Source organism: Theobroma cacao, chromosome 8 (genome assembly GCF_053813885.1).
Source record: "Theobroma cacao isolate CCN51 chromosome 8, ASM5381388v1, whole genome shotgun sequence".
Taxonomy (NCBI): domain Eukaryota; kingdom Viridiplantae; phylum Streptophyta; class Magnoliopsida; order Malvales; family Malvaceae; genus Theobroma; species Theobroma cacao.
The window spans coordinates 1209511-1237492 of NC_142646.1; the positions used below are offsets into that span (position 1 = coordinate 1209511).

A 27982-nucleotide genomic window follows, 5' to 3' on the forward strand; every position below is an offset into this window, starting at 1 on the left:
ATGAAATTTACATATAAAAAAATTATTTAAACTCTAATATCACGAGAAAAAAAGTTAACAAAGGTTAAAACATGATTATAAAAAAATAATAATTCCCTTATCGCAAGTTTTGAGTTCTTATTCAATGAATTGAATCAAATTTAAATCAAATCATTTCAAATTATTTGATGGTCTACGTCAAGTCATCTAATTTTTTATCTTTTTCTCTTTGTATTATCTCAATAATCATTGAATTTTGCATGTAAACTATGGAGAAAACTTCAAATGGATCTATTTGGAATTTTTTTTACATCATTAGGAATATTATTATGCATGGGAAAAGAAATTGTAGGCATCGAGGGACTATTGGGAGTCAAACCAAATTAAGTTTGCTATTTGGTCAAACGTCTTAATCTAAGAAGCACCTTTCCATCCAACGATAACGAGACGGGAGTGCTGTCAAGGCCTACACTGACCGAAATGGCAAAAAGGAAATTAAAGTATAAATAAAAATAAAAAGATAGTGACTGACGTGGCAATTTCCAACGCGGATACCCAGGTGGACCCAGACAGCCAACGCGTTTATATCATTTTCTTCCCACTTGGAAAACCTTTTTTTTTTCTTTATTTGGTTTTGTTTTTTTTGGACTTTATTATCTATTTATTCTTAGCTTTATCTTTAAAGAAGACAATTCATTAGCTCACGTGTAACATCATTTCTAACAGTTCAAGATTTTTTGAGTAAAAGCCATGATTGGATTTATAATTATAATATAACATTAAAAAAATCATCAAAATCGAATAATTTATTAAAAAAATCTTAATTATTTTTACATATAATATTTAATTTTTTTGAATTATTTACAAAAATGTAATTTTTTTTATTTTTTATTTTATATAATCAAATTATTATATTATTATTGTAATTTAAATAAATTATTTATTATTTTTATATCACGTGATATCGATATAAAAAATAATATATAAATATATTATCATACTATATTATCATTATTAAGACATGTTAATATCGTGTGATATAAATTGATAATTGATATTTTTAATAGTAATTAATCAATTATTATAAGAAAATTATTTAATTTAAAATAAAAATATAAAAATTAAATTAAACATAATTAATTTAGAAAAAAAATTTAAGTGTTATGTTTTTATTTATTTTAAAATTAGTTACGTGTAAATAAAAATTATATAAATTTGCAAGCAAATGAATTAAATTAAGAACCTTATTTCTTATAAATGATAGGGACATGACATGATCGATTTGCACAAGAAAATTCTTAGAAAATTGGTAGAATGAAGAAATATAAAATAGAAAAGAAAAATAAATGAAAATTACGTGTCCAAATGTCACTGACATTGAAATGAAAAATGAACAAAGCTACGTGTCCAACTTGGCTACTAGGAAGATGTCGGCTGGCCTACGACTACTTAGCAACGACCAAAGAAGACTAAAAGCTTCTGCTGTCTCATCACAGTGTCGACGTGGCACTATCGGACTAGCTCAAAAGTTTTGTCGTAGCAGCCACGAAGATGAAGAAGGCCACCTTGACTTGGTCTCACCCAAAAGTTTGAGACAAATCGGATAACTACATAATTAAATATGCGGGTACTGCTTTAAAAAGTATACTTTAATCTTCTCTTTATCAAAATTCTCCTTGTGGTTAATAAAAAATAAAAAAAATGTTTAACTTCAAGGACTGGGACATGGCTTGAAAGGCCAGTCCACAACCAGCCAAACCCAAGTCCATGATTGAAGATTAAACATAACCATACGGCGTCGTATGCAAAGCAGTGAGTTCAGTTTCATGACCGAATGCGGTTTTAGCTTTTTTTCAATGATTGAGCAGCTTCGTCTAAGAGATTAACAACTAAAACAAAAGTTCAGAACGAAGTGGAATTGGCTATGGCAAGAAGCTCTAGGGTATTAGATTAGAAAGAGCATATTCCTTCATAAGAACCAAAAACATTGTATGGAATTGCTGCAAAAACAAAGCAGATTGCTCGGATTTTCTTTCTTCAGTCGTCAGGTTTAGGAAGCTAAGGGGATAATTAATTCTTGGTAGGCGAAGGCCCGAATTGGTTCGTTTGGAAATGAAATTTGCAGTGGAATGACTTAAAGTAATGGGCTATGGCTCGATAGGGTTTGGAGAGTGTCACCTGTGGTTACGCTAGGATAAACTGAATGGGAAATTGGGCCTTGCCGAAACTACCTAGTCGGATTGCGTAGAGGCCTAGAGGCTTTCAACAGATGAAGCCAGTAGTACATGTGATGTGTTTTGAAATGATGATACACTCCATGTGCTGTGCATACAAAGGGGAGAGACCACAGAGGTTTTTTGTTTTTCTGTTCTAAAGTGATGACATTGACACAAAACAGCATAAAGGTACGACGAATATTTCATCTGAACATATCGCATATAAGGTCCAATTGAGGCTTTCAGCACTGATTATCAACTGTATGGAAATTGAAGATTCTGCTCATCTCATACAGCCTGGCAGAATTTGCCACTCTTATCACTCAGCCAACTGAGATGGCTCATGATGTGATATGAAGAAAGACTGGACGAGAACCAACTTCATTTGCTCAGCCAAAGTGGGAATAGCACAAAACTAAGATGGAAGGGTATCTACTTTTATAGTTATCTATCTCGATTTCTATTGGCTCCCTCCTTCATGTTCCAGGTAAATGTTTTTTGTCTTTTCACAACCTTTATCAACAATAGTTTCATACAATGAGTTATTATTTCTTTTTCTTTTGCCGTTCCAAAGATTGTACTTCTGCAATTTGAGAGGAAAGTTCCATTCTTCTCATCATTCATCATTGGAATGGTACTTGGTCCAGCTTATTCCCATCAATGCTCTCCCTTCCTTTCAGCCAGTGGATCAACAGGTTCGAATTTTCCTAAACCGGTTACTTCGTTTTCCTGAAATATTCCCCCAAGAACTTCTTTGCTTGTTGGATGTATCATCAGTTAGGCCCCCCACAGTGGAGACTTAGCACTGCAAAAAGGTTATGCAGATTCATGGTTCGCTGATCCTAAGCAGGAATAATTCGGGCGAAACAATTGACTTCCCCCGATCTCTCGCTAGCTAGCTCGAGAATCCAACGGACAGATCTTGAAACTTGAGACCATGATTTAAAGAGAGCCCACATTGGCAAAGAGCTCCAAGATGAAAGGAGGGGCAGCAGCGAATGTATTATTTAAGTCCTTAAAAGCTATTCATAGAGGGAAAATGCCAAAATGGTATCAGCAGAGATCAATTTATTGTGGAAATGACATGCATGGATGATAAGGATTCCAAAATCTCGGTAGACTGATATATCACATTTTAGCAATATGTGTTTAAAGTTCCAGATGTACTTGTCAACATATGATCACCACATTGTTCACTTTCCAGGACAGGATAAGTTCACTTTGATACAAAAGAGAAACGCCCCCTTCCCAAACAGGCCCAAAGAATGAATGACAAAGGAAAATAGAAGAAGAAAAAGAAGCACCTGCATTAGATGATAGCCAATGCTTTGCAATTCCAAGAATTCTGACATTAATCAATATCAACCTAATTATGTACACAAATGAACACCGAATTCTCACATAGGGAGTTGAAAACTGTAGTATCGAAGTCTAACTAAAAGGAACACATCCTGAATCTGGTCCCAAACTTCATTGCAAAGGTTTAAGCTAACCCATACTTGAACTCTGGAGTACTGGACATTGAACCAGAGATTGTCACCTAATTACATTTGCAGCAAGGGTCACAACCCACACTTGCCTCTTACATATACAGCCAACCTAACTATATATACATGAATAAGTGAATGTTAACAAGGTTGAAATCAACAATACTATTCTTAAAGGATCAGGGAAGGTCTCAGCCTCAGGTGCTGATCATATATATTCTTTCTTAAAGAAAGAACCTAGTTATTTAATTTAATTTGTACTAGCATGTGCTTGATAACCTTTCAATGAATTAATGTTGCAGTAATCATGATTACCACATGTAATTCCAAGAAAAACCAATGTGCTTGAAGGATTTGTTTTCTCTAATCTGTACAAAGCCAAATTAATTTAGAATCTATAACAGAAGAGGCTAGCAAGAAAAACCAGATGACTTCTATCATTTATCTCGACCAAAATTTGTGGCAATAATGTGAGAACACAGCCCTATGCAAGTGGCTTAACTCTTTGATATCATTAGAATGAAGAAATAATGGACTGCTTTACAGTGGATACAAGTTACGAAGTAGTCCATTGTTACTTGTTCCCACGTGGAATTTACTTAGCATTCCAATTTAAAGTTAACTCTGAGCCTCTTACTTAAAAAAACTCAAAGAATCTGGTTTCAGCAAGTTTAGCAAAATTCCTTCCTGAGTTAAACAGGACCACCTTTATAGGTTATGTGCTTTTCATACTGATAGGTCTAGAATGGTGACCTTTCCCCTAAAATAAAGTCCTGGATTCCGTAGCCCCAAGCCCTCAACTTGCAGAAGAATGGTAGGCTATCCGGGGAAAAGTGGAAGGGCCTTAAAGATCTTGAATCAGAAAGAAATGTATTATGTGAAAAAAAAATTCTTCCTGCAGTGGACGTGGATGATAAGGATTCTAATCATCAAAAAGATAGGGGCCTGAAATGGATCTTCTTTGCAGATATTCCCCAAAAAGTTGGAAACGCTCATGGTTAACCACGTAAGCTCTTGTCTTGCCCCAGTTGATATCCAAACCAAAGCAAAATAGGCTTTTAATTGCATGCAAAACAACCAAGCCTTTTCGATGTTCACAAAGAAACCACGATATACTTACCTTGCGTTTCACAGGAAGCTTTATCATGACAGTTGTATCCAAATTGGTTTAGAACAAGATGAATTGATGGCTCCTATCCTTTATCTACTGTAATATAAATAGTAATATTCTCTGAGGGAAAAATTTGTACTAGTACTTTCTGGTGCAAACACATCTCAAGCCCATCGATCACCAATGTCATGTGCACGAGTAAGTCATTCGATAGTTTTGATTGTGATTTCATACAAATTAGAGGACGAATGAAGTTTAACCATTTCATTGATGGTCAATTGGTCCTCAGGAATCTTTGTTATAATGTGTGTAAGACAATTATTGAGTTATACTGAAGTACTAGCATTTAGCAGCCTGTCAAGTTTGACAAGAAGCCATAAAGAGGTACCGCAAGGGTACAAGCATGTCTCTCTGGCCAGTAGCATTATAGCATAATGGTCTCCTAAATCATGACTACAGATTTTTCTGCCAAGCTAAAGTTATATAGTAGTATGAGTTTGCTAATCCTCCATCCTGGATCAATTCAACGTATGATCAAGTGGCAACTTTCGGTTGCCTTCATTTTGTTCTAGGATCATTGTTATTCTAAAGTGAAACAAGTGCCTGGCCCACTACCAGCAATTACTTAACTTACTTGAGATCAAATCTATAATTAGCCTTTGTTTCCTGAGGGTACATGAAGTTATTTATTATGGGGCCACATGATGGTTTTCCAGGGAGTTTAGGTACAAGATGAGTCCGGGACATCTAATGGGTTCGGTTCCAGCATTGGCACTGTAAAACAAAGTGAAATGCATGACTTGCTTGGTTTAATCACCGCAACGAAATGACTCATATCTCATCACACTTTCATTTGCTAGCTTAGGCATATGACCCAGATGCCAAAAGCTTGCTGGAGATAGTGGACTGCCGAGCATCAAATGCGTATGTCTTTCTATAATCCACCAGGCATGACAGCTATACTGTAGCTACTGATGCGGGAATCCCCATTTGCATTAGAAGACAGAAGAAAATGTCGATAAGCATACAAAGATTGCTGTGGTTTTTTGAGTGCACCTCTAGACACTGTCGTAACTTGGCCAAAATTTTTATTGCTCAGGAAAATTTGGGTGCAGCCTGTGAAAGCAGAACTGCTAATTTTTATGAAACCTCAGGTTGGGGGTGCTTATTCTTCCAGAAACCAAAAATCCATAAACTCCAAGGATCAGTTTGAAATTACTTCCTTTTCCTTCTCAATAATTATACTGTTTTTCCTTCAATAATTGGCCTAAATAAACGAAGAAACAAACAAACAAGTGAATAAAGTGACAAAAGAATTTTACTAGTATCTGAGACCAGACAGATTGTTACTGTAGGCTGCAAAGTTTTACATGGTAAAAGAGATACACCTGTTGACTTATTCTCAGTAGAAAAAAACATGAACAAGCACAAACAATTGTACGGAAAGATCTAGCAGCCAGCTAAAAATGTTTTGGAATGTTGCTGATAGGAGAGTAACAACTAACAAAATAAGGGCAGCCTCTGTCACGTTTAAGATTGATTCACAACACACAAAACGCCTAAAAAGAAACAAATAAAAGAAGGGAGGGGGGAATGGGGGCTGCAGGGTGCTCCCCTTTTTCTCTCTGTAAATACAGCTCAACAGCACTCTAAACGTGAAGATTTTACTGGGGCAGAAATGGTGCACCCGTGAACACTAAAGAGCACAGCCACTGGATTTAACCTGGACCCACCCTGATGAAGGCTGTAGCTCATACTTTGTATGCAGCACCACTGGCGTACTGCACTCTCTGCTTGCTTTGTTTACTTTATCCCCTACGTACTGAAACTAGTTGCTTTTTCATAACTTCACTTCGAAGAGATTTTCTTGATACAGGTACACCATTTTACTTAAATGTTTAAACAAGTTGAGAAGTAGTAGATAACAAAGTGCTGATTTCGATTCGAGTGATGATGAAGTTGTTGTACATAAATTTTGGTTAAGAGCATGTATCCGGGAAAAGGGGGTTTGGACACAGCATTCAACCAGCAAAACTAATGGTGGCCACAGATTTAACACCTTAAATATATTGGATTTTGATCCTTTCTATGAAGTGTTGTCCACAAAAATAATCAGTTTGATCAGCACATTTATCACGAGAGACCCTTTCCATTCTGTTTCATTATGTGGCAATCATGATGAGAAAATTTTTTTCCAGCCTGCTGCAACCGCCGGCTGAATTCATCATCCACTGTATAAACAAAATCCCAGAAAGCCAACTGATATATGTTATTGGCTAGTGACGGTTACTAATGTGTGAGGGGAAAAACAAAGGGTGTGAAGTGAAATATATAGGAAGAAATATTTCTCGGGTAAATAAAAACCGACCAGGAGTAAGTTTCTTGAGGTTCAAGTCTGCAGCAAAACCATGAAATTACCTGGAAAGCAAAGTAAAACCACGTAGGTTTTTACAAAGTCCCGCTGTTTTGCAAGGAAAGCAACAGCTAAGTACCAGACAGAAGCCCACCGGCCCACCATTTCCAGCCCTCCCTTTCCCCCTTCCTTTTCTCTCTCCTCCCTCTACTATATAAGGAGCACCATAGGCAGTCTCCTTGCGCACACAATCATTCTACATTTCTTTCTCTTTTTGTGTTTTTCTCTGATCCTTCTTGATTTATCACTGTAGCTTTCAGCAATGGCCTCAGGTTCGACATGGACACCGAAGCAAAACAAGTTGTTCGAGAATGCTTTGGCTATCTATGACAAGGATACACCGGACCGCTGGCACAACCTAGCCAGGGCAGTTGGAGGGAAAACCGTGGAGGAAGTCAAGATGCATTACGAGAATCTTGTCGAAGACATCAAGCAGATTGAGTCTGGCCAAGTGCCCTTACCCCCTTACAAGAAAGCAGGAGGAAGCAAAGGATACAGTTACATGGATGAAGAACAAAGGTAAAATTACAACTACTTTTCACACCTTCTTTCCCCAGTATTTTCACTTTCAAAGAATGTTAATTCAGAGAGTCTTTCCGCCATCAACTTTTATTTTTTCTTTTGCCCAGATGTAATTGGTCAGAATTTCAGGAATTCATATCTAAGCAAGTTGAGAAAATAAAAGGCTTGCTTTTACTCGTATCAATGTACTTCATACAGTACTAACTAAATTAATGCATGCCTAGCTAGCTTAACATTATTATACTACTTAATTGCTAGTTAAATATGTGGCTGAGCCTTAAGTCAAAAGAATAGGTTTCAAGCATTATTTGGTGTATATTGTTGGATTTCCTCATGGCCAGGACTGATTTCTTTTGTTCTTGCGCAGGCTGAGGAATCTCAGGCTTTAGTGGAGTATACGAACCAGAACCGTACGTGGAAAACAAAGATTAGCCCATCAATCTTGACCTTTAATAAAGCAAATGCAGCACTGAGCAACAAGCAACAAATGTATCGCCCTTATTTCATTTTCATTCCTGATCATAGCTGTACCTTCCGATACCTCCTTTATATGTATATGTGCTTCGTGTAATGTACCATGGATGACTCATAAACTCATGGCATTGGTACATGACCCAAAGTTCCTTGTATGCTCCTGTTTTTAATGAATATCCTCAGATTAAATGTTGTTGTCTTCTATCATCTGACCATACATGGATACTTGAAATACCCAGATATATATTGCAATACCTTAATGCAGAATGGATTAAAGAACACACAGGCTTTGTAAATTTAATACTTGGATATATTCATATTCATAAACAGAAACATAAAAGTGAAAATATCCAAATTTAGTACGCCTTGCCACTAAACCTAAACATCATCCATCTTTTTCTCACCAAAGTTTTAATCAATGCGGAAAATAAGGAGAGCCCACTTTTTATGTTTAAAGAGAAAGAGAAGGGAGTAATAGAATGTGTGTGAACACCTCTCCCTGCTAGATATCACAAGTTAATTGTCTTTTCTGTTGAGTATCATTTCCATTACCAACAGTTCAAGTTGTAAGCCATTCTTCTCTTTCTCTGCATGTATCTGTATTTCATTTCTTAGGTAGATATAGGGAAGTTTTAAACCAGTAGTCTTTGATGATTTCTCCTTCTTCCCCCTCTCTCAATAAAATAGAGATATACTCCTAATCCTATATTAGTATGAACATACATTTTACAATGAAAATCAAAGATACGATATTATTATCAGGTCAAGCTTGTCATGATATACGTATGAGCATCAGATGCTGGCTGATTAACTTGAATTGAAGAAAGATTTTTCAGTCTTATTTCTTGCATATAGGTACAAGGAGAAAAAGATCAAGAGGGAAAAGATCATGGAGTATACAAAAATGGTTATACCCCATGGAGTATAATGGGTATAGAGAGAATCTTGACTAGCTTTGAGAATGCTTTAGCAAGGATGGTTATACCCCATGGAGTATACAAAAGGCCTTGAGGAAACTACAGATCATGCATGATTCATAGATTTTGACTTTACAAAAAGCATGAGAAGAAGAAGAAAAAAAAATGGTAATTTACATACATAGCATGTGTTGGAAGGTGAGCAAGACAAAAGTAAGGCATGATTATTACTATAGTAAGTTAGAAAAAAAAAATTGTTTTTTTAATATAAATTAGATAGAAACCGTTTATTAACAGTGAAACAGTTACTTTAAAGAAAAATAGTGAAACAATTAAAGCTATAATAAATTCATTAAATATGTGTTATAATCGAGGTTATAAATACAAACATAAAGAATTAACAAAAAGCCGACTGACTTAAGTTTCGTATGGTGTTTAACATGTGTATATGACCTTTATGTATGTTTCTCACGAGTTGAATTTGTAACGGAATTTTATTATAATTAAATTTAATAAATTAATTATAATTTAATATGATGACTGTTTGATAATTACTTTTCCAACTGCGCCTAGTTGTCTTATTAACATGAAGTCATTGAACTATTTTAATATATAATAATATTTTTATTTTTTGAGGACGAAATAATTATTTTATTGATATTCTAAATTCATATTCTTTGTTAAGAATTGACATAAATTTCCAACTTTATAGTATTTTTTTAATTTTTTATTTTAATTTAATGGGTGATTTGAATATATAAATAACAAGCAATTAATAATTTTAAATCGAAAATTTCATCCTTGTAATTAAAAAAAAACCTTGTGTAAATAAGTTTTTCCAGATTTTCAATTAAATCTTAAGTTTGACGGGGCATGGGCTTGGGCTTCACGTTAAAAGAAAATTTTACTTTGTTTTACTAGCCAGGTGGGCTTAATGGCCCATAACCTGAACTCCTGGACCCGACAATTAGGGCTTGAGACCAGTTTCCTATTTTGGTCGGCGTACTTAACACGCGCACCACCACACCGTCTCCACTTCCTTCTCTGAACCCTGTTTCTCGCTCGACCTTTGCGAAGGCAAAACTGAAAGACAAAAATGGAAGACAAAACTTCTCCGTTTAAGGTACGCTAAAATCGTATGCTTGCTCGAACATATCTTTGTTTTTATTTGCTTGTCGTAAATCTTTTATACGAAGGACTAAACCCAAAAAGAAGAAGAAGAAGAAATAGTGGCTTTCCAAAAATTTTGGAGGTTTTTTTTTTAATATTTAATTAATTAATATTTTGCTGTAATGCAGGTAATATTGGGGTCATCTTCCATAGCTCGTCGTAAAATACTAGCTGAAATGGGATATGAATTCACACTCATGGTAATTTTCATATCCTTTTGGAAATTTAAAGGTTAATGTAATTAGAAAGAAAAAGTTTCAATTTAGTTCCTTTTGTAGAGTGCAGATATTGACGAGAAAGGTATCAGAAAGGAGACGCCAGAGGAGTTGGTCATAGCTCTTGCTGAAGCAAAGGTTCCGTTTTTACTTTATTGTGGAGTGCTTGTTTGGGATGATTGTTGTGATTGATAGAAGGATCTAAGAGTCTGAAATCAATGTTATATCATTTGCTTTGAGCAGGGTTACCATCTTGTTTAATGTGCTTGTGGGTGTGTTTTATGGTCTTGTTCTCTCTTTCGTATTGTGAATTGGAGAGGGAGTTTTTCGTGTTTCTGTTATTGATTTGAGTGTGAATGACATCACAGGCTGATTCTATTTTATCAAAGCTACAAACTATCAATAACCAAGAGAAGGATGAAAGACCAATTATTTTGATTGCTGCTGACACAGTATGTCTTGATATCTTTTAGTCACTCACCGTGTTCCCCTTTTAGACAATCCGGCCTTTTTTCACCAAATGCCATCTATGGCCTGAGGATATATTTTTGGAGGAAGTAAATCTATGGGCTGCTTAGTTTAAATCATATTTCTCTTGGTAAGAAGCTAGTTGTGATCTTTGGTAGATGTATTAGAAAAGAATCAGAAAAGTAGGCCTAAATAAGGGACCATTCAAGTTTCATATAACATATGCTTTTAAAATGTGGCTTTTGTATGTTCCCATTTAATTCACTACATGCATGCACTTTTGGTTAACTGTTTCCACTGCTGCTTTTGCCTGCTGCATGGTATTGTCTTGGTGTATACTTAGCTGGTGAAAATTTCTCAGGCAGAAGCCATCTTACACAGACTCCCCATTGGTGATTACATAAAGGAAGCTGAGCCAACATTACTAATTACTTCTGACCAAGTATAAATCTATTCCTTTGATATGCTTTAGAGTTCCTGACATGTTTAATTATGCTATATGGTCTTTGTTTTATGTGTCAAACTTTTGAAGAACTGTTCATAAGTAATCTATTACCACCATAAACCCTTTTTTGCTGATAAATATCTATTTTATATCTGTTACACATGTTATGGCTCTTTGGAAGGAAGTTCAAGCCTGAACCATATATAGGCCAATTATTTCCCATCTTCTACCTATCAGCAGGTCCATATAATTCTAATGATCCCTTATATAGATGCTGCAACTCATGAGTTCTTTTTCATAATTAGTGTGAATTCTTTTGACCATATTTTTCAATATTTTAAGGGGCCAATGTCTCACAATTGATCAGATTTACCAATTACCATTGCCTTTAAGGTAGCAGTGCTTTTTTCTGTGGAAGAACTTAGATAATCTGTAAAATATGTGCAGGACTGCCATGTGGGCATATCTTGCACTGATGTGTTGTGTGCCTAAATGCATTTGCGAAATGTATCCTCAACCATAGATGGCAATTGGTGATAATTCATGCTTTTAAGCATAGATACATTTGATATTTTCATGTTGTAGGAATAATAACTCTTCCACTTTTATTCCTTACTGTTATTGTTAAATGATCTTGAGGTGGTGGTCTATGAAGGTGCTGTAAGGGAAAAACCAGCCAATGAGAAAGAAGCACGTGAATATATAAAAGGTTTGTCTTGATATTCTTCAATCCAATCCCTACTTTTTACTCTTTCAAAACTTTACTGATCATTTACCAATGTGCAGGCTATTCCAGTGGGCACGCTGCAACTGTGGGATCTGTTCTAGTTACAAACCTTAAAACTGGATTCAGAAAAGGGGAATGGGATAGAGTGGAGGTATTAATGGCTTTCATTCTTGATTTGAATACGTGCCAAACAAGGAATCTTAGCACCTGCTTGAGTAATTACCAAACTTTTGTGATGTTAATGAATGGAGAGCATCAGAGAAACCTAAACTAAATGATGTGCTGTCATGTAATTTCACTATGTATTTATGTTCTCAGCTGTTTGAAGGAGTTTAATCAGGAGAAAAATATCTTTTTAAGAACCCTAACATATGTGATGAACATATTAAAACACTGTTTCCAAGTATGAATATATATAATGAAAATGTTTTGTTTGAACTCCACTCTCATTTCAATGTCCTTTCATTCCTTTTGTGTGTGTTGGCAACTGTTCTCCAGCTTTTTTTAGTCAAATTATTTGTACTTGCATCAACCTATGGTAGCCACAGAAAGAGCATCAAGTGCATATGAAATAATTATGATGGATGTCTTTTGCTCGACCTACTTTATGCATGTTCATTCACCATAATCATCATGTACCCATAGTGTTAAAAACAGTCATCAGTAAGATCTGCACTGTGTAGGCCTTGTAAGCTGGAATTATGGGATCCATTGTAGAGTTTATACATATTGTAAGGGTGACAAAAGAATGTTCATACAGATGTGGCTTAATACCATTTTCATTTGTGATGCCATGCAGATATATTTCCATGAAATACCAGATGAGGTTATTGAGAAACTGGTAAGAATTTTTCTCCTTTTGTCACCCTCCTTTTCCTTTATTGCATGAGCAATATCAAATTTCTTTATCTGTTTTCTTTCTTGTTGTTCAGATTGAGGAAGGGACTGTACTACATGTTGCTGGAGGACTGCTTATCGAGCACCCTTTGATAAAGCCGTATGTTAAACAAGTGGTTAGTTTCATTACTTCTGTGAATCACGTGGTGAGGAACTAACAAATGAGTAAATAATTTACATTGGTGCAGAATGTGCCACTTTCTAAAAAGTTTTGAGGCAAGATTTAGTGAATATGATTTGCCCTCCAAGTTGTCTGGTACTTTGTAAAATCGACATGCTCAAAACGTGTGATCTTAGGCAATAGATGAATACTTACATGACAAAGTAGCTTGATAGAATGCCTTGATAGCCCCTGCAAACCTTTTTCAAATCTCTCAAAGCAAACCTTAGATTGGATTCCCTTATTGTGCATGCGTCCAATCTGAACAGCATCTTTTTGTGTGGTAGCTGCTGGATTCTCATTTACTGAAAAATCTATTCAAAAATCAGAGGTAGATAAAGTGTCGTTTGGTATCTATGCAGGTAGGGACAACAGACAGTGTGATGGGATTGCCCAAAGCTCTCACCGAGAAACTCATCAAGGAAGCCCTCTAGGAGCCGCATCATTTTGGGTTCCATTGATGAAGCTGAAGGCATTTGATAGTCTGTGTTAGACATTGTACTTTGCCTCAAATTGTGTTCACTGTTCTTAACTTCTGATCAATCATCCATACCCCCCTCAATTGCGCATTACTTTTGACGCTTAAAAGTTGTTATCCAGGGCAGACTTTTGCTTAATCTCCTCTACTGTCAACGCCACTTTACATCCAAAGCTCTGTCTATATGTCGGCATAACAGGGCTACTACTAGGTGAATTTGATCACTTTCAATTTAGAATAAAAGAGAGGAAACTTGCCAGTATTGAAGGTTTACTCGAGAAGCATCAAAGAAGGAAGGGTTAAGAAAACCAGAGGATGAGTTTCTATAGTGGCAGCATCATCATTGTCATGTCAATGTGGTTTGCTTGGATTTATGACAGCTCCCGCCATAGCCGGCCATAGCCATAACCACCTTTTCCATTGGTTCCCAGGGATCAAATCAGTGTGACAGATCAAGAATTTCTCACTCAGAAAGCGAACTTTCTTAAGACATAGCTCGGGCAGGTTTTTCTTGTACCAAATCATAGCATCTTTGACAATGTTCCAGGCTTCCATCACTTGATCGAACAAGTCCCGTCCGTAGTCGTTTATGAGTTTTAGCCACGTGATTTTGCATAAATTATGAAATAAATGCACGATTGATTAAACAAAGGAAACATCAAAAGAAACATTGAACAGAAACAAAAGCTTATCGTTGTAAAACTTGAACGGGCTCTGTCTCTGACGCTTCATCATAGGTGGCCCCGCGTTAATCCCGTTAGCGTCGTTGGCAATGGCGAGGGCTGACAGTTCCGTAGTAGTAACATCAACTACCATTACCGACTCGAGTTTTCATAGCTGGCAATTTTGAAAAAACCCAAAAAAAAAACAAAAAAACAAAATGATTCAAAGCCACGAAAATTCACGTGGATGTTAATCCCAAAAAAAGAACCAATCTTTAATAGTAACCTGAAACAATGATGAAAAGTCTTCCTCTTACCATTTTGCCATGTTAAAAGACACAACGCACGTCAAAGGAAAAGAGTCCACCTTCAAGACGCACTCTTTAGATACCCATCTTTGCACTTTTCTCTCTCAGCTTCCAATTCCCAGAACATTACAACTGTTTTTTTAACCTTGGGAGGCCTGGAAATCTACCTCCTAGATTCTGCCAGTCAACTTTTCAGAGCCGTCTAAAGCCCGCCAGACAACCGCCTCGGGGTTCATTAGTGGTAACAGACAAGGTCGGTATCATGGACCAAGGGGGCGCAGCCACCAGAAACGGTGGCTCGGGAAGCGGTTCAGTCGGTGTTCAGATCCAACAATCCCGAAGGCTCCCGGATTTCCTTCAAAGCGTCAATCTCAAGTACGTGAAATTAGGCTACCACTATCTAATCTCCAATCTTTTGACCCTTTGTTTTATCCCTCTAATCGCGGTTATTTCAATCGAAGGTTCTCAAATGAATCTCGATGATTTACGCCAGTTATGGCTTCACCTTAAATACAATCTAGTCAGCATAATCATTTGCTCTGCTATTTTAGTGTTCGGGTTAACGGTGTATATCATGACCCGTCCCCGACCGGTTTACCTTGTCGATTATTCTTGTTACCGTGCTCCGGACCATCTTAAAGCTCCCTGCGGTCGTTTCATGGAGCACTCAAGGTTAACTGGTGATTTTGATGAATCGTCTCTCAAGTTCCAGCGCAAGATTTTGGAGCGCTCGGGGCTCGGAGAAGAGACTTATGTGCCTAAAGCAATGCACAATATTCCTCCAACGCCGTCCATGGCGGCGGCGCGGGAAGAAGCTGAGGAGGTTATGTTTGGGGCATTGGATATTCTTTTTCGGAACACGAATGTCAACCCCAAAGATATTGGTATTCTTGTTGTGAATTGTAGTTTGTTCAATCCAACGCCTTCGTTGTCGGCTATGATTGTGAATAAGTATAAGCTGAGGGGAAATATTAGGAGTTTTAACTTAGGTGGGATGGGATGTAGCGCTGGGGTTATCGCAGTGGATCTTGCTAAGGATTTGTTGCAGGTGCACAGGAATACGTATGCTGTTGTTGTGAGTACTGAGAACATTACTCAGAATTGGTATTTTGGGAATAAGAAGTCTATGCTGATACCTAATTGTTTGTTTCGCGTTGGGGGTTCTGCGGTTTTGCTGTCGAATAAGTCCAAGGATCGGAGGCGGGCTAAGTATAAGCTTATTCATGTGGTGAGGACACATCGTGGTGCAGATGATAAGGCGTTTAGGTGTGTGTATCAGGAGCAGGATGATGCAGGGAAGACGGGTGTTTCACTGTCTAAAGATTTGATGGCAATTGCTGGAGGTGCGCTAAAGACCAATATCACCACGTTGGGCCCTCTCGTGCTTCCAATCAGTGAGCAGCTTTTGTTTTTCACAACCTTGCTGGTGAAGAAACTGTTCAATGCCAGTGTCAAGCCTTACATTCCGGATTTCAAGTTGGCATTTGATCATTTCTGTATACATGCTGGTGGAAGGGCTGTGATTGATGAGCTGGAGAAGAATCTGCAGCTGCTACCGGTACATGTGGAGGCTTCCAGGATGACTCTCCATCGTTTCGGAAATACTTCTTCGAGCTCCATTTGGTATGAATTGGCGTACATTGAGGCTAAGGGGAGGATGCGGAAGCGCAACCGTGTCTGGCAAATTGCATTTGGAAGTGGTTTCAAATGTAATAGTGCAGTCTGGGAAGCACTTAGGAATGTAAAGCCATCTGGTAATGGTCCCTGGGAAGATTGCATTGATAACTATCCTGTGAAAATAAGTACCTAGGTGAACAACATTTTAAGTTAGATTCTACATTCAGACACAGTATTAATTGGAAGGTAGACCGGAATATATTGCTTTTATCCAAGTCTTGATGTGTACTTAGTCATTTTCCTCAGCTTGTTATCAAATGTGGATACCTTTGTGTTTCATTTTTTGAACTTGCATGCATGTCTGGAGTACTATCATGTGAGACTCGCTCATTTTGTACCATAACACTTCTTGTATTTTACTGGTCATTGACCTGTTTGAGACTAATACATCCAGGATTGTTTGATTTATACTTACGAGATTTTAATCAATGTGCCATCAGAGTGTTTCATCTTTCTTTGCCCTGCAATCTTTGCCTGTATTAACAACAGAATATCTTGCCTAGCTGCCTAGGTTTATATTAAAAGCTTAAATTAGCAAACTACGCCTGTCAATCATTTCTAGGTTTGTGGTCGGAAGGAGACGAAGAGAAGAAAGACAAATCCTCAAAACAGGGGAAGAACATGTTGATCTTTAGCTGCACTTTTCTAAGATGCTTGCTGCCTTTGGCGAAGGGTATCTAGCATCTTCAAAGGAATGCTTCCCCATTATCATATGCTTTGTCATTTCACATCAGCCTACTATCAGACAGTTACTCTCCTACGCAACAATCCTTGTCAAAAGATGGAGACAAACTCGTAAGACAAACGTACAATGATCACATTTCTTGACACTGAAACATCTAATCATGGAGTACTAGCTTAGATTCCTTTTTAGACTCGGATTCTACGCATGAACGTGATACTAGAAACGATCTCTCTAGTTTGATTTGAGGTCACATTGGCTGCCAAAAATTTGGGCCCAAGGAACTGTAAGGTAGACATCTGCCATTGGTAGGCCTCACCTAACCTTTACGAAGCAGTTAGCTGTACATCTCTTTCAAATGTTTAAACCAAACACGACCACTTGCAGTATATGAATCATATCAGTTGTTTAAAGACTTGAGTTTGGAGACCCTGGTGCCAGTGCCTTGCCTTCTATTCTAACAGCTTAATCTGTTCTACGTAGAGTCAAAATGAAAGCGAAAGCAATTTGCTCGTCGAAAGTATATAAATGAATTTAATCACTCACATAAGCAGACAATACAGATATTTGTTTTGAGGATGAAACGGAGTCATGTAAAAATACAAAGCCAGGAACAGAAGATGCTAGCCAGAGAATATGCCTTTTTCTATGCCAAAAAGAAGATAAATTGCAAACAAAAATTTTACATCTAGAGATCCTGTGAGAGATAATTTGAAAATGGATGCAAGAACTGGCTTCTTCTAAGCAAAATGTAACAAGGAGAAGAAAAGCTCATCTGAAAGACCATTGGATTTCTTCCAGTGTTCTCCCCTTTGTCTCGGGGACCCAAAGAGCCACAAATAGGATAGTGAAAGCACTCACGATCATGTAAATCGTGAAGGTTCCTGTTGAAGGGTGGAGGGAGCTTGAGTTAATTAGGAAGAGAAAGCAGTAATACCGTAGCTCCTATTAGGGTGTCCAAGCCATTTAACATTTAAAAATCTTCTAAACTTTGGCAAATTCGATATTCTGGTTTTTGCTTTCTGTCATACTATCAACTTTGTCTAAGGTGGATTCAGTGTGGGTGCATGAGGGTAGATGTGTGCGTGTGTGAGAGAGAGAGAGAAAGAGAGAGAGAGGACCTCCACTACTCCAATCCAAAAGCAGGTTGGCAGTCATTGTAACCACCCAAGAAAAGAACCAGTTGGAAAGCGTTGCTATACTTCCACCAAGACCCTTGATATTTATTGGAAGAATCTGCAATGGGACATGAGCAAAATCGGGAGACGCAACTTTAAAAGGGAGATCATGGTTATCATTCCCATTACACTGGAGGTTATGCTGTAAGAATCAGCACTCCATGGAGAAGATCAATGGACATTGAGTGAAAACATTGGAAACCAAAATTTTTCTGGTAAACGGTTGGTTTAGGTTTGATAAAATAAGTATGTTATCAGCTATGTAAAAGCTTGCAGCTTTAAGAGTTAGATTTTCGGTACATCTGCCACCCATTTCATCAGATATGACAAAAGTAAACATAGCAAATCAATTAAATGGATGAAAGATGATGCTAAATAACACAGCATGTTGATACCTCTGACATTATAACCCAAGGAATGGGCCCCATTCCTAGAGAGAAGGCAACCACCACAGCCTGAAAGAAGAACAAATTATACAATTACGATTTAGCAACAAAGATTCAAAGCAATAACACCATATCAAAAAGGACAAGTAACATACCACAACTCCAACTACTGACAATATGCCCATAATGCTATAAAGGGTAGAATCACTAGATACTACGTCCTGGATCAATTAGCCAAGAATTGCCATGTTAGGTAAAACTGTAAAAGAAATGGAAAAGGCAATATAATTTCAGTTTACTTCTTTTTCTTTATTTGGCGGGGAGCATTAGTGTCAACAGAATCCTCCACAGTCCATATTATATTACCTTTATATAGAATGATACTGCAACAATTAGGAGGCTGAGAGTCATTCCAGAAGAGGAGACCTGAAATAAGAAAAGGCAAAACCAATACTCTTGTTTTGGTTCTAGGTTATTACCAACAAAGTACAAAAAACAAAAGTAGAATAAACTTACTATAAGCAGGAGCCGGCGTCCTGCTTTGTCCGCCAACCATGTAGTTACAGCAGTAGCAACGACCTAACCATGCATGATTCAGATTATGATCAAAATTGTTTAGAAGTTCTCATTGTGAACAGAAAAATTTAACAAAAAAAGAAAAGCTGTGACATTTCTCCAAGCTATACCTGAACGGCACCAAGTCCAAAGGTAGCTACATTGCTGGATTTAACCCCTGTTCAAGGTTAAAGTATCTGGTTAAGCCTTTTAACTTGAACGCTAAACTTGTGGTATTAAAAGAGGAGGAGGAAAAAGAATAGTCAGGTAAAGCCAACAAAGATGGCTGACACAAAACTGTTGATAGCCTTGTTCACCAAAACACTTTTGAAACAATATGGTTAAACAAAGTATACTAATATTACAAGACAGGCATACACAGATCAGCAATCTTAGGTTTGTCTGAGTTTTTGCATTGAATTTCAGAAGTTAGCACATAACTCTTTCTTTAGGAGGATTGGCAAAAAGGGGGATCCACTTTCACATACTTCTAATCGGTTTAAGGAAATAACCAGCGCTAATGACAAATACTATCAACAGATCTTGTCTGGCAAATGTTTCCATGAGAGGGGAAACAAGATTAATCTTACCAGCAGCTTCAAATATGGTACTGGAATAAAATAGAAGACCATTAATGCCACTAAGCTGTTGCAGCATAAGTAATCCAACTCCAACCTGAAATACATCGGCCGGTGAAACCAATTAAGCTCTTTTTTCCTGGTGCTATCAAGTCCTAGGACAGTTCAGATGAATGAAAAGTCACAATAAAACTTTTGAGACGATTAAAATACCATCAATGGGAACCAATATCTCCTTTGTTTGAGTTGTGCAAATCGAATTGTAGTTCTTCTAGTTGTTGATGCTACAGACCTCTGTGATATTAAAAAAAATTAACTAAAGCAGTAACTTTAGGAGAAAGAGGGAAGGGAAGGGGGCAGAATGATACCTACTAATGAATTAGAAGTTTAAACAAGAGCTTGAAAATATAGAGGTGGCTGACCAGGTTGAAAGGTGTGAAATTGAAGAAAAGCTGTTTAACTGCTTATAATTACCTTGATTTCATTCACTTCAATAGAAATATCAGCATCAAAACCTCTGAGAACTTGCAAAGAAGCTTCGAAATCTTCTGTCATACCCATTTTTGCCTAAAATTAGGAATGGAAACTTGAATCAGGTAACCATAACTATCTATCTGAGCATATTTGAGTAAACAATCTACTTCTCAAGCTTACCAGCCATCGGGGAGATTCTGGAATGAAAAAGAGACCAGGTATCAAAATTGTACAAGGAAGTACTCCTGCCAAAGAAAGAAATTAGCAATTTCCATCAGTAAAAATAGTTACTTTTGAATATTTTCCCATTGCCATCATCTAGAAACTTGAAAGTCTAACATTCAGTTTTTCACTTTTTCCCATTCTTAGAGGAAAGAATGACTTCAACTACTCATTTAAAGCAATATAACAATAAATTTAAAATGTGAACTACCTTAGCACTGAAAATGAATGGTGATATAATTAGAATGTTCAAATCTCATAAAATTTCTTGGTAAAAGCTTTACACAGGACTCAGAAATGTGGAGGGAAAAGCTGACCATCACACTACAAGAAGTGGCTAGAGAAGTAATATTGAAATGACTGAGCCATATGAGATCATTCTCTGAACAAAAAGTGGGATAATTACCTAAAACTGCAAGTACCCTCCACTGAACAAAAAGTCCCAGCAGATAGGCCAGCATTATTCCAATTGTGACAGACAGCTACACAGTACAACATGTAAAATTTGAGTTGTCTAATAAGTGATTAGAGCCTTCTACAAATATTCATTAACAATACTCATGATAAGCAGAGCCAGAGCCAACCTGATTCACTGAACCCAAAGCCCCCCTCAAGTTTTGAGGTGCTATCTCAGCTATATAGACAGGCACCTATACATGATTAACACAACAAATACTCTCAGCATTGTTTGCAGAAAAGTGCAATCTAAATAACCAAAGCATAGTTCCACATTACCGTATAAGAGATTATTCCCACACCAAAACCTTCCAACAACCTTCCCATGTAAAGAAAAGATGAATCCTGCAAAATGCAGAAAGTGATATTCTAAGTATAAATGATCAAGTTATATTTTACCAAAGTAGCTACATGAAGCCTGGATAATATAATCAACAGAACTCACTCTTGCAAAAGATATAGCAAGCCATCCAATTACATTAGGAATAGCAGCAATCATTAAAGACTGCAATGAATGTAAGAAGCTAAAATTAGCAATCCAAATCCAAACAAGAAACAAAAATGTGAAGCTAAATCAGTGATTGGATTACCCCTTTTCGTCCGATGTACTCAGCTATCTGACCACTGGCTATTGCCCCAACCATGGCACCCACATTTGATAAAGAACCAAATAGAGAAAACTGTCCCAAAAATAAGACTTACTAGCTGAGGTAAATCAAGGAGAAAACCCAGATAACCAAACCAAAACTAAATATATAAGTTTCACCTCTGAGACTGTTAGGCCAAGATCCTTGATGATTGCAGATTGTGTAGGAGAAGAATAACCAGACTACAAACAAATTAAACCCAGTTCAGAACTTTCATTTCTTGTTTCAAATGATAGTAAACCTTAAAGATAGATCAGAAAAGAAGCAAGGCAAGTGAAAATGAAGTTTAACTTACAGTGAAACCGAATTGGATAGGACCCAAAGCAACTATCATAACGCAGGCTACAACAGAGACGGAGCTATCACGAATAGCCTGAGATGAGCCCAGCATACTGGACCCCATCCTGGAACCCATCCGGTACCAACTTCCGGTATGTAGAAACGGCTTCCGTAGATCCCTCCCATCGTCAGAATCGTCCCTGAAACTCATCTGTCCCCTCTCTCTCTCTCTCTCTCTATACCAACAGTCTCTTTCAATGAGCAAACACTCTCTGCTCACCCAGAGAGAAGAAAAAGGAGCCTTTCTGTTTGTCCTTTTAGGCTCTCAGATTGGATATATGCTGAGAGAGAAGATTTTATGAGCTGGGACATGGAAGTAGTAAAACATGGAGTTATAAAAAAAACTATTAATTATAAAATACCATCAACCAGAAAATAGAAAAAAGAGAAATCAGAACCAGAGAACCAGACGTGTAAAACGTGTCTCGTAGCCCATTTGCTCCGCTGTAATAGAAAGGGTCCGTGAGTTCCAGCTCAAACTTACCATAAATGGGGTCACACGCCCTCCTGAATCGAAATTGTTTTATTGATGTCTAAGAGGAGAAAGAGAGAGTTACTGATTGAAAAACCATCTTTGGTTCTGTTTGAGAGTCAAGGAATTTCTTTTACCAGAGAGGAATAGGCCTTTGGTTGTTCCTATGATTGCAAAACGTATCAATGTCCAACTAAGATTCTAGAAATGGAAGTAAAATATAAACCAAGTTCAATCATTGAAAGCAAGTTAAGCAAAGCAACAGTTTGATTTCTTGTTAAATTAAAGTAATCAGATTTGATCTATGTATATATATATTCACGTGATGATGCATCAGTAGCACATAAGCAACACTTTCAACCTCGGCGTGCCGAATATATCTAAAAATCGAAATCCTAGCAGGTTAAAACTTAAAAAACAAGGACCCCATTTGTCTGAAACTTCTCCTTTTTGCCCTTTCGGAACAGTCCAGACTCGTTATGCATTTCCATGTTTGTAAGTGGAAAAACATTGGTTGCGCCAAGGAGTGTGGTCATGCTGTTTGATTGGAAGTCCAACTACCAGTCACTCGCTGTTTAAGCGAATCAAGAGAAAACCTGGGAGTTGGCAATCGGCTTCGTTGGAGTTAAGAAAGTTACCGTTGTCTGATTTTGTAACCTTGGTACAAGAAATTTAGAAGGGTCCACTTGAAAAATATGAATGAGAAACTGAACAAGGCAAGAGGTTGGGCCCTGGTAATGAAAAAGCAGAAACTGATTAACTAGTTATACCGTGGGACATGTGCACACCAAATGTTATTTACTGGTCGGTCCAATTAGAAACTGTATGAATTTTCTTTCCTTAAAATACTAAGACTTTCCTAGTGGGCCGGGCGCCCAAAATGAGAACGTTTTGGGCCAAACTAGTACGACCTAGACTGATTTGCTGTACCTTGTACAGGACCCTGCGGCATAGTTATGAACTAGGGCTACGGCTTGGCCCGCTTGAATTGGGCTAGGTCGGTAAACAGTTCGTGGGACTGCTACTACACGCGCTGTAACCGAGCGTGGAGCGTCAAAAAGCTATGATACTTTTCCTTCTCGGAAGATAACACTTGTTGAGAAACAACCGAGAAGCGAAAATAAAACACAGTTGAGATTGAAAGTTTTGAGGTTTTTATTTATTAGTGTAAATTAAAAAAAAAAAAAAAAGTGAGTTTACTTCACTTTTCTCTGTTTCGAGTCTTTCAACTTCTCATAATCACTCCACTCGCTCATGTCTTCCTTCCACTACGCCTCCCCATAACCCTACCGCAACCGTCAACGCCGCCTGTCATTACCCTAGTCAACCACCGATTTTCTAAATTGTGACTCAGATTTTGATCGATCTCACATGGGCGAACAAACCCGGGCACAGCTTCAACCACAGGCTCAATCTCAGCCCCAAAACGACTCCTCTTCCTCCACCCCGACCCAAGAGCAATCCCAAGGTCAAACCCAAACTCAAAACCCGAATAATACTTCCAACGCTGCAGTGTCCACCACCGTCACTAGCGCCGTCGTAGCCTCCGCTCCGACGGAACTGACCAATGTCCCTCCTCAAACCTCGTCCCCTCCTTCCAAAATCCCTTTCCGCCCTAGAAAAATCCGGAAACTCTCTCCAGACCCTAACTCCGACACTAATGCCTCCCAACAAGCAACAACCTCCGCAACATCTGCAACGGAACCGCCTAAAACCGTCGCCAAAACTCCCAAAACAAAACTCACTCAACATCGAGCCCTAGCGGTGGTTCCACGAATCATGGCTCGGTCCCTCTCTTGTGAAGGCGAGGTCGAAACGGCCATCCGCCACCTGCGCAACGCCGATCCCCTCCTCGCTTCCTTAATCGATATCCACCCACCTCCAACCTTCGACACTTTCCACACCCCTTTCCTGGCTCTCACTCGAAGCATTCTTTACCAACAGCTTGCTTTCAAAGCCGGCACTTCCATCTACAATCGCTTCATCGCTCTCTGCGGAGGAGAAAACGGTGTCGTTCCTGAAACTGTTCTTTCCCTAACCGCTCAACAGCTCCGACAAATTGGTGTCTCTGGACGAAAAGCGAGTTACCTTCATGATCTCGCGAGAAAATACCAGACGGGGATTTTATCGGACTCGGCGATTGTAAATATGGATGACAAATCACTTTTCACCATGCTTACTATGGTAAATGGGATCGGTTCTTGGTCGGTTCATATGTTTATGATTTTCTCGCTTCATAGACCCGATGTTTTGCCGATTAATGATCTTGGGGTTCGAAAAGGGGTTCAATTGCTCTACAATTTGGAGGAGTTGCCGAGGCCTTCGCAGATGGATCAGTTGTGTGAGAAGTGGAGGCCGTATAGATCAGTTGCATCGTGGTATCTTTGGAGGTTTGTTGAGGCCAAAGGAGCGCCTTCGAGTGCTGCCGCGGTTGCTGCTGGTGCTAGTCTTCCACCGCCTCAGCAAGAGGAGCAGCAGCAACACCAGCAGCATCAGCAGCAGCCCCAGCTTCTTGACCCCATTAATAGCATTCTCAACCTTGGGTATGATATCTCTTCTTCTTCTTCCTTTTTTATATGCAAAAAAAATGTTTGCTTTATTGCAAATTTTAGTGTTGTTAGTATTAGCTGCATTTCATGAAAAAGAAATGTTTTTTCCTTGCCTTTTAGGAGCTCGGTTGATGCCAAGTTAGAGGCATTTGACATTATCCATCTTAAGAGCTTACTCATTGTTGCTTTTTGTGCCTTAAAGAAGATTCATTTGAACAGTTATATGCTTTCGAAGTAGGATTGATAGTAATTAAGAGGCATCTCATACATTTATTTCAAGTGCTATTTATTAGTCTTGAAATTTATTGCTTTGCTGTCTTTAGCTCTTAAAAAATTTATGGAAGTAATAGAATATGAACGTCCTGTAACGGACTATATATTTCCAATGCTTGGATACTATACATGCCTTGCAATGTGTTGACATGATCTTGAGGGAAAGAAATAGAGAAAAAGGGAACCAGTTTTTTTCTAACTCAAGGAAACTGACAGGAGTTGCGTCAACATATGAAAAGCATTCTGAAAGGCGATATTAATTCGTAGAACGCTTAACAAAGAAAGTTAGAAAGGCAGCAAACAGGTGGATTTTTCTATCTAAAAAGATTTAAGAGAAGCCAGAAAAAAGAATAGATTTTTTCTATTGAAAATTACTAAATAAAAAGATGCTAATGGTATATTTTTATTAACATATATTAGAATGTTACACGAGTAAAGCCAATTTTATTTTTTCATTCTCATTCCTATATTCTTTTGATGTACATTCTGTGGAGATCCAGTTTACTTCTTTTATTTTTAAGCTTGGCATTGAGTTATAGTTGATATATTATCTATCTAAAGGTATCAGTGCTTGATATCATGATGGAGAATATAATAGGGAGAGCATGTGTAGGTATGTGTCCATGTTGGCAGGAAAACATAAAGGTAATTTAGTCATGCTTTTGCATTTGAAAGTAGGCAATGAATAGATGTTTGGAATATAGATTTAACCTCTACTTCAGAAGAGTTTGGTCTTCAATTCAAGTAGAGTTAAACAGAAGTATTTATAATTTGAATAGAGCTACCACTAGATATTAGTTTGCCTAAAAGTGGAACATTCCAAGCTACATCACCTTTGAGGAGGCTCTTTTTAGAGTGTGAAGTTTGTGATGTTGTGGATACTCTAGATACCATGTTCAAAGTTGAAACTAGTAATTGTTTATGATTATTTATTGTTGTGTCTATGATCATTTCGTTGGTGAAGGTTGCTTTACGAGTGTTAGTTAGCATGGATCCAGTATGTCATATCTAGCCTTGATTCCATATGGGTGGTCCTCTTGTTTACATAATGGTATAAGTGAAGGTTCATGTTGGAATAAATGGCAAATGCCTGTCAATCAATATATGCTTTTCAGCCTTGTATGTTTTATGTTCTTGAGACTCTTTTGCAACATTGCTGGGAATGGTAGTAAAATCTCTGATGCAAGTGCTATACTGGTCATTGCTGTAGCTCCCCTATGTTCATGATCTTGGAGTGTTCAGGATTTGGATTCCCATTCTACTTGGTAAATTTTATGCAAAGTTTAGAGAATCTTACTGCTGATTGATCATCTACACTTTAGCACCTCTCCTTTAGTTATATTCTGAATTTGTTAGGAAGGTGCATCTGTTTGACTAGTTTAAGGTGAAAAACCTGAATAAGGATTAGTTTAAGGTTTTTTTTTTTTTTATTTTCTTATCTTGTTTCTTTAATTTTGAACAAGGTACTGGATTCCATATGCCAAACGTTCTGTACTTTTTAAATTGTTGTTATCCTCTGATTAAAGATGTTAAGTTAAATTTTCCATTTGGAAATCTTAGTTGAAGAAGTAATTTTCAGCATCGATCTAATTGATATTAAGATATGAATAGAGATAGTTTATTCCTTGGCTTTGATATCTCTACCTTATTCAAACATTTGCTGCCAAAAGACACAATGGAGGAAATGTAAACACATGAGGCCATAGTAGCGGCTTGGGATTCTTTTGGGGTTACCGGTATACTACAAAAATCACCCTGAGTTAAGATTCTTTAATGTCTCATGTTATGATGGTACCAGATGCATTTTTTAAAATCCTCTCTTAAAATGCATGATCATGCTCCCTGGATGCTTATCTTTGCTATTTACCCTGTACATGATTGGAGTTTGAACTCTGTTGGTTTTAACATTTGTTTACAATGCTTTTGTAATGATTTTCCTGTCGTTATGTTACTAGGGCCTGTGCTTGGGGGCAATGATTGGCATTGGAAACAGAACGTGTGGCATTTGTCACAATCCATCGGTCAACTTGAAGGGAACGCACTTCATAGGAAAATGTTCGTGTGATATTATTGTTCAGAAAGGCATTAGCATCATAGGCCGTAAGAGTCAAGTCTATCAACTTTGGTCTGGTAAACCTACTATGAGATCGAATAAACACTGCCAACTTCTTTGGTCTTAGTAAAAGGACATCATTTTTAATTGTCAACTGTCTCATATAGGACATTAATAGAATGCAATTCACTGCTGGATGTGGCTTTGCGTCTCTTGAAACTGTCTAATGTCTGGCCTGCATGTTTGTAAATCTTAACAACTCTGCACATGTTTGAAGTCAGAACCTTCTTTGTCAATCAATCCACAATCATTCGTATTAAAGCCCCTACTTACTTTAATTAATAGCTATAATGGCTTTGTGGTTTCTGACTTTTAACACTGGAAAAATGGAAAACATGGTTGAAGAATGCTTAACCTGGAATGCAAAGATTAACATAACAGGAACATATGGCAATGTCTCCACGTATTGGATGAGCCTACTAGCATCTTTCAGGTCCAAGCGAGCCTGCATTTGGGTCGAAGAAGGCCAACCCAATCCGAGTAATTTGTCATTTTGAACACTTGATGGTAGTCTTTTTCATCAAGGAACAAACTCAAATAAAATACTTTTCGACTCTTTCGAGCAAGAAACTTGGTTCCCGACGTAATTTGAGGCCAACAAGATCTGAACTAGCAAAAGATACCTTCAGCCTCTTGGAATTCCCGCAAACTCTCTCCCTGTTCGAGTCTAGATTACCCTGGTAAAACCTCAAAGTAGCTTTTATTAAGAACCAATTATTGGCTCTTTATATA

General features: G+C 37.7%; 5 protein-coding genes across 8 annotated transcripts; 4 read left to right on the forward strand and 1 right to left on the reverse strand.

The window, feature by feature from the left end:
- The first annotated feature begins 7377 nt into the window (after positions 1-7377).
- On the forward strand, positions 7378-8404 carry LOC18591388 (protein RADIALIS-like 3). The gene is made up of 2 exons (XM_007017484.3): positions 7378-7725; positions 8096-8404. The coding sequence occupies exons 1-2, from the start codon at positions 7469-7471 to the stop codon at positions 8115-8117; spliced, it is 279 nt and encodes a 92-aa protein (XP_007017546.1). The 5' UTR covers positions 7378-7468; the 3' UTR covers positions 8118-8404.
- Positions 8405-10107: 1703 nt separating this feature from the next.
- LOC18591389 (Maf-like protein) lies at positions 10108-13818 on the forward strand. Of its 4 annotated transcripts, none has more exons than XM_007017485.3 (10): positions 10108-10242; positions 10418-10489; positions 10568-10642; positions 10873-10956; positions 11334-11414; positions 12057-12126; positions 12204-12295; positions 12944-12985; positions 13077-13157; positions 13564-13818. In XM_007017485.3, exons 1-10 carry the CDS (start codon positions 10216-10218, stop codon positions 13633-13635), a joined length of 696 nt encoding a protein of 231 aa, XP_007017547.2. In that variant the 5' UTR covers positions 10108-10215; the 3' UTR covers positions 13636-13818. The 4 variants fall into 4 exon arrangements, with proteins under 4 accessions (XP_007017547.2, XP_088665369.1, XP_007017549.2 ...); XM_088809243.1 differs by having other exon boundaries at positions 13077-13141; XM_007017487.3 differs by lacking the exon at positions 11334-11414.
- Positions 13819-14623: 805 nt separating this feature from the next.
- On the forward strand, positions 14624-16734 carry KCS4 (3-ketoacyl-CoA synthase 4). Its single transcript, XM_007017488.3, has one exon. The coding sequence runs from the start codon at positions 14912-14914 to the stop codon at positions 16457-16459; it is 1548 nt and encodes a 515-aa protein (XP_007017550.1). The 5' UTR covers positions 14624-14911; the 3' UTR covers positions 16460-16734.
- A 780-nt stretch (positions 16735-17514) lies between these two features.
- On the reverse strand, positions 17515-22606 carry LOC18591391 (sugar transporter ERD6-like 6). The gene is made up of 19 exons (XM_088809242.1): positions 22242-22606; positions 21800-22146; positions 21624-21686; positions 21448-21537; positions 21303-21362; positions 21137-21202; positions 20986-21051; positions 20808-20883; positions 20360-20424; positions 20180-20272; positions 19919-19999; positions 19718-19802; positions 19259-19305; positions 19089-19151; positions 18939-18998; positions 18728-18793; positions 18582-18641; positions 18130-18244; positions 17515-17892 (listed from the first exon to the last, which is right to left on the reverse strand). Exons 2-19 carry the CDS (start codon positions 21992-21994, stop codon positions 17780-17782), a joined length of 1464 nt encoding a protein of 487 aa, XP_088665368.1. The 5' UTR covers positions 21995-22146; positions 22242-22606; the 3' UTR covers positions 17515-17779.
- A 903-nt stretch (positions 22607-23509) lies between these two features.
- LOC18591392 (DNA glycosylase superfamily protein) lies at positions 23510-27511 on the forward strand. Its single transcript, XM_007017491.3, has 2 exons — positions 23510-24858; positions 27093-27511. Exons 1-2 carry the CDS (start codon positions 23687-23689, stop codon positions 27112-27114), a joined length of 1194 nt encoding a protein of 397 aa, XP_007017553.3. The 5' UTR covers positions 23510-23686; the 3' UTR covers positions 27115-27511.
- The last annotated feature ends 471 nt before the right edge of the window (positions 27512-27982 follow it).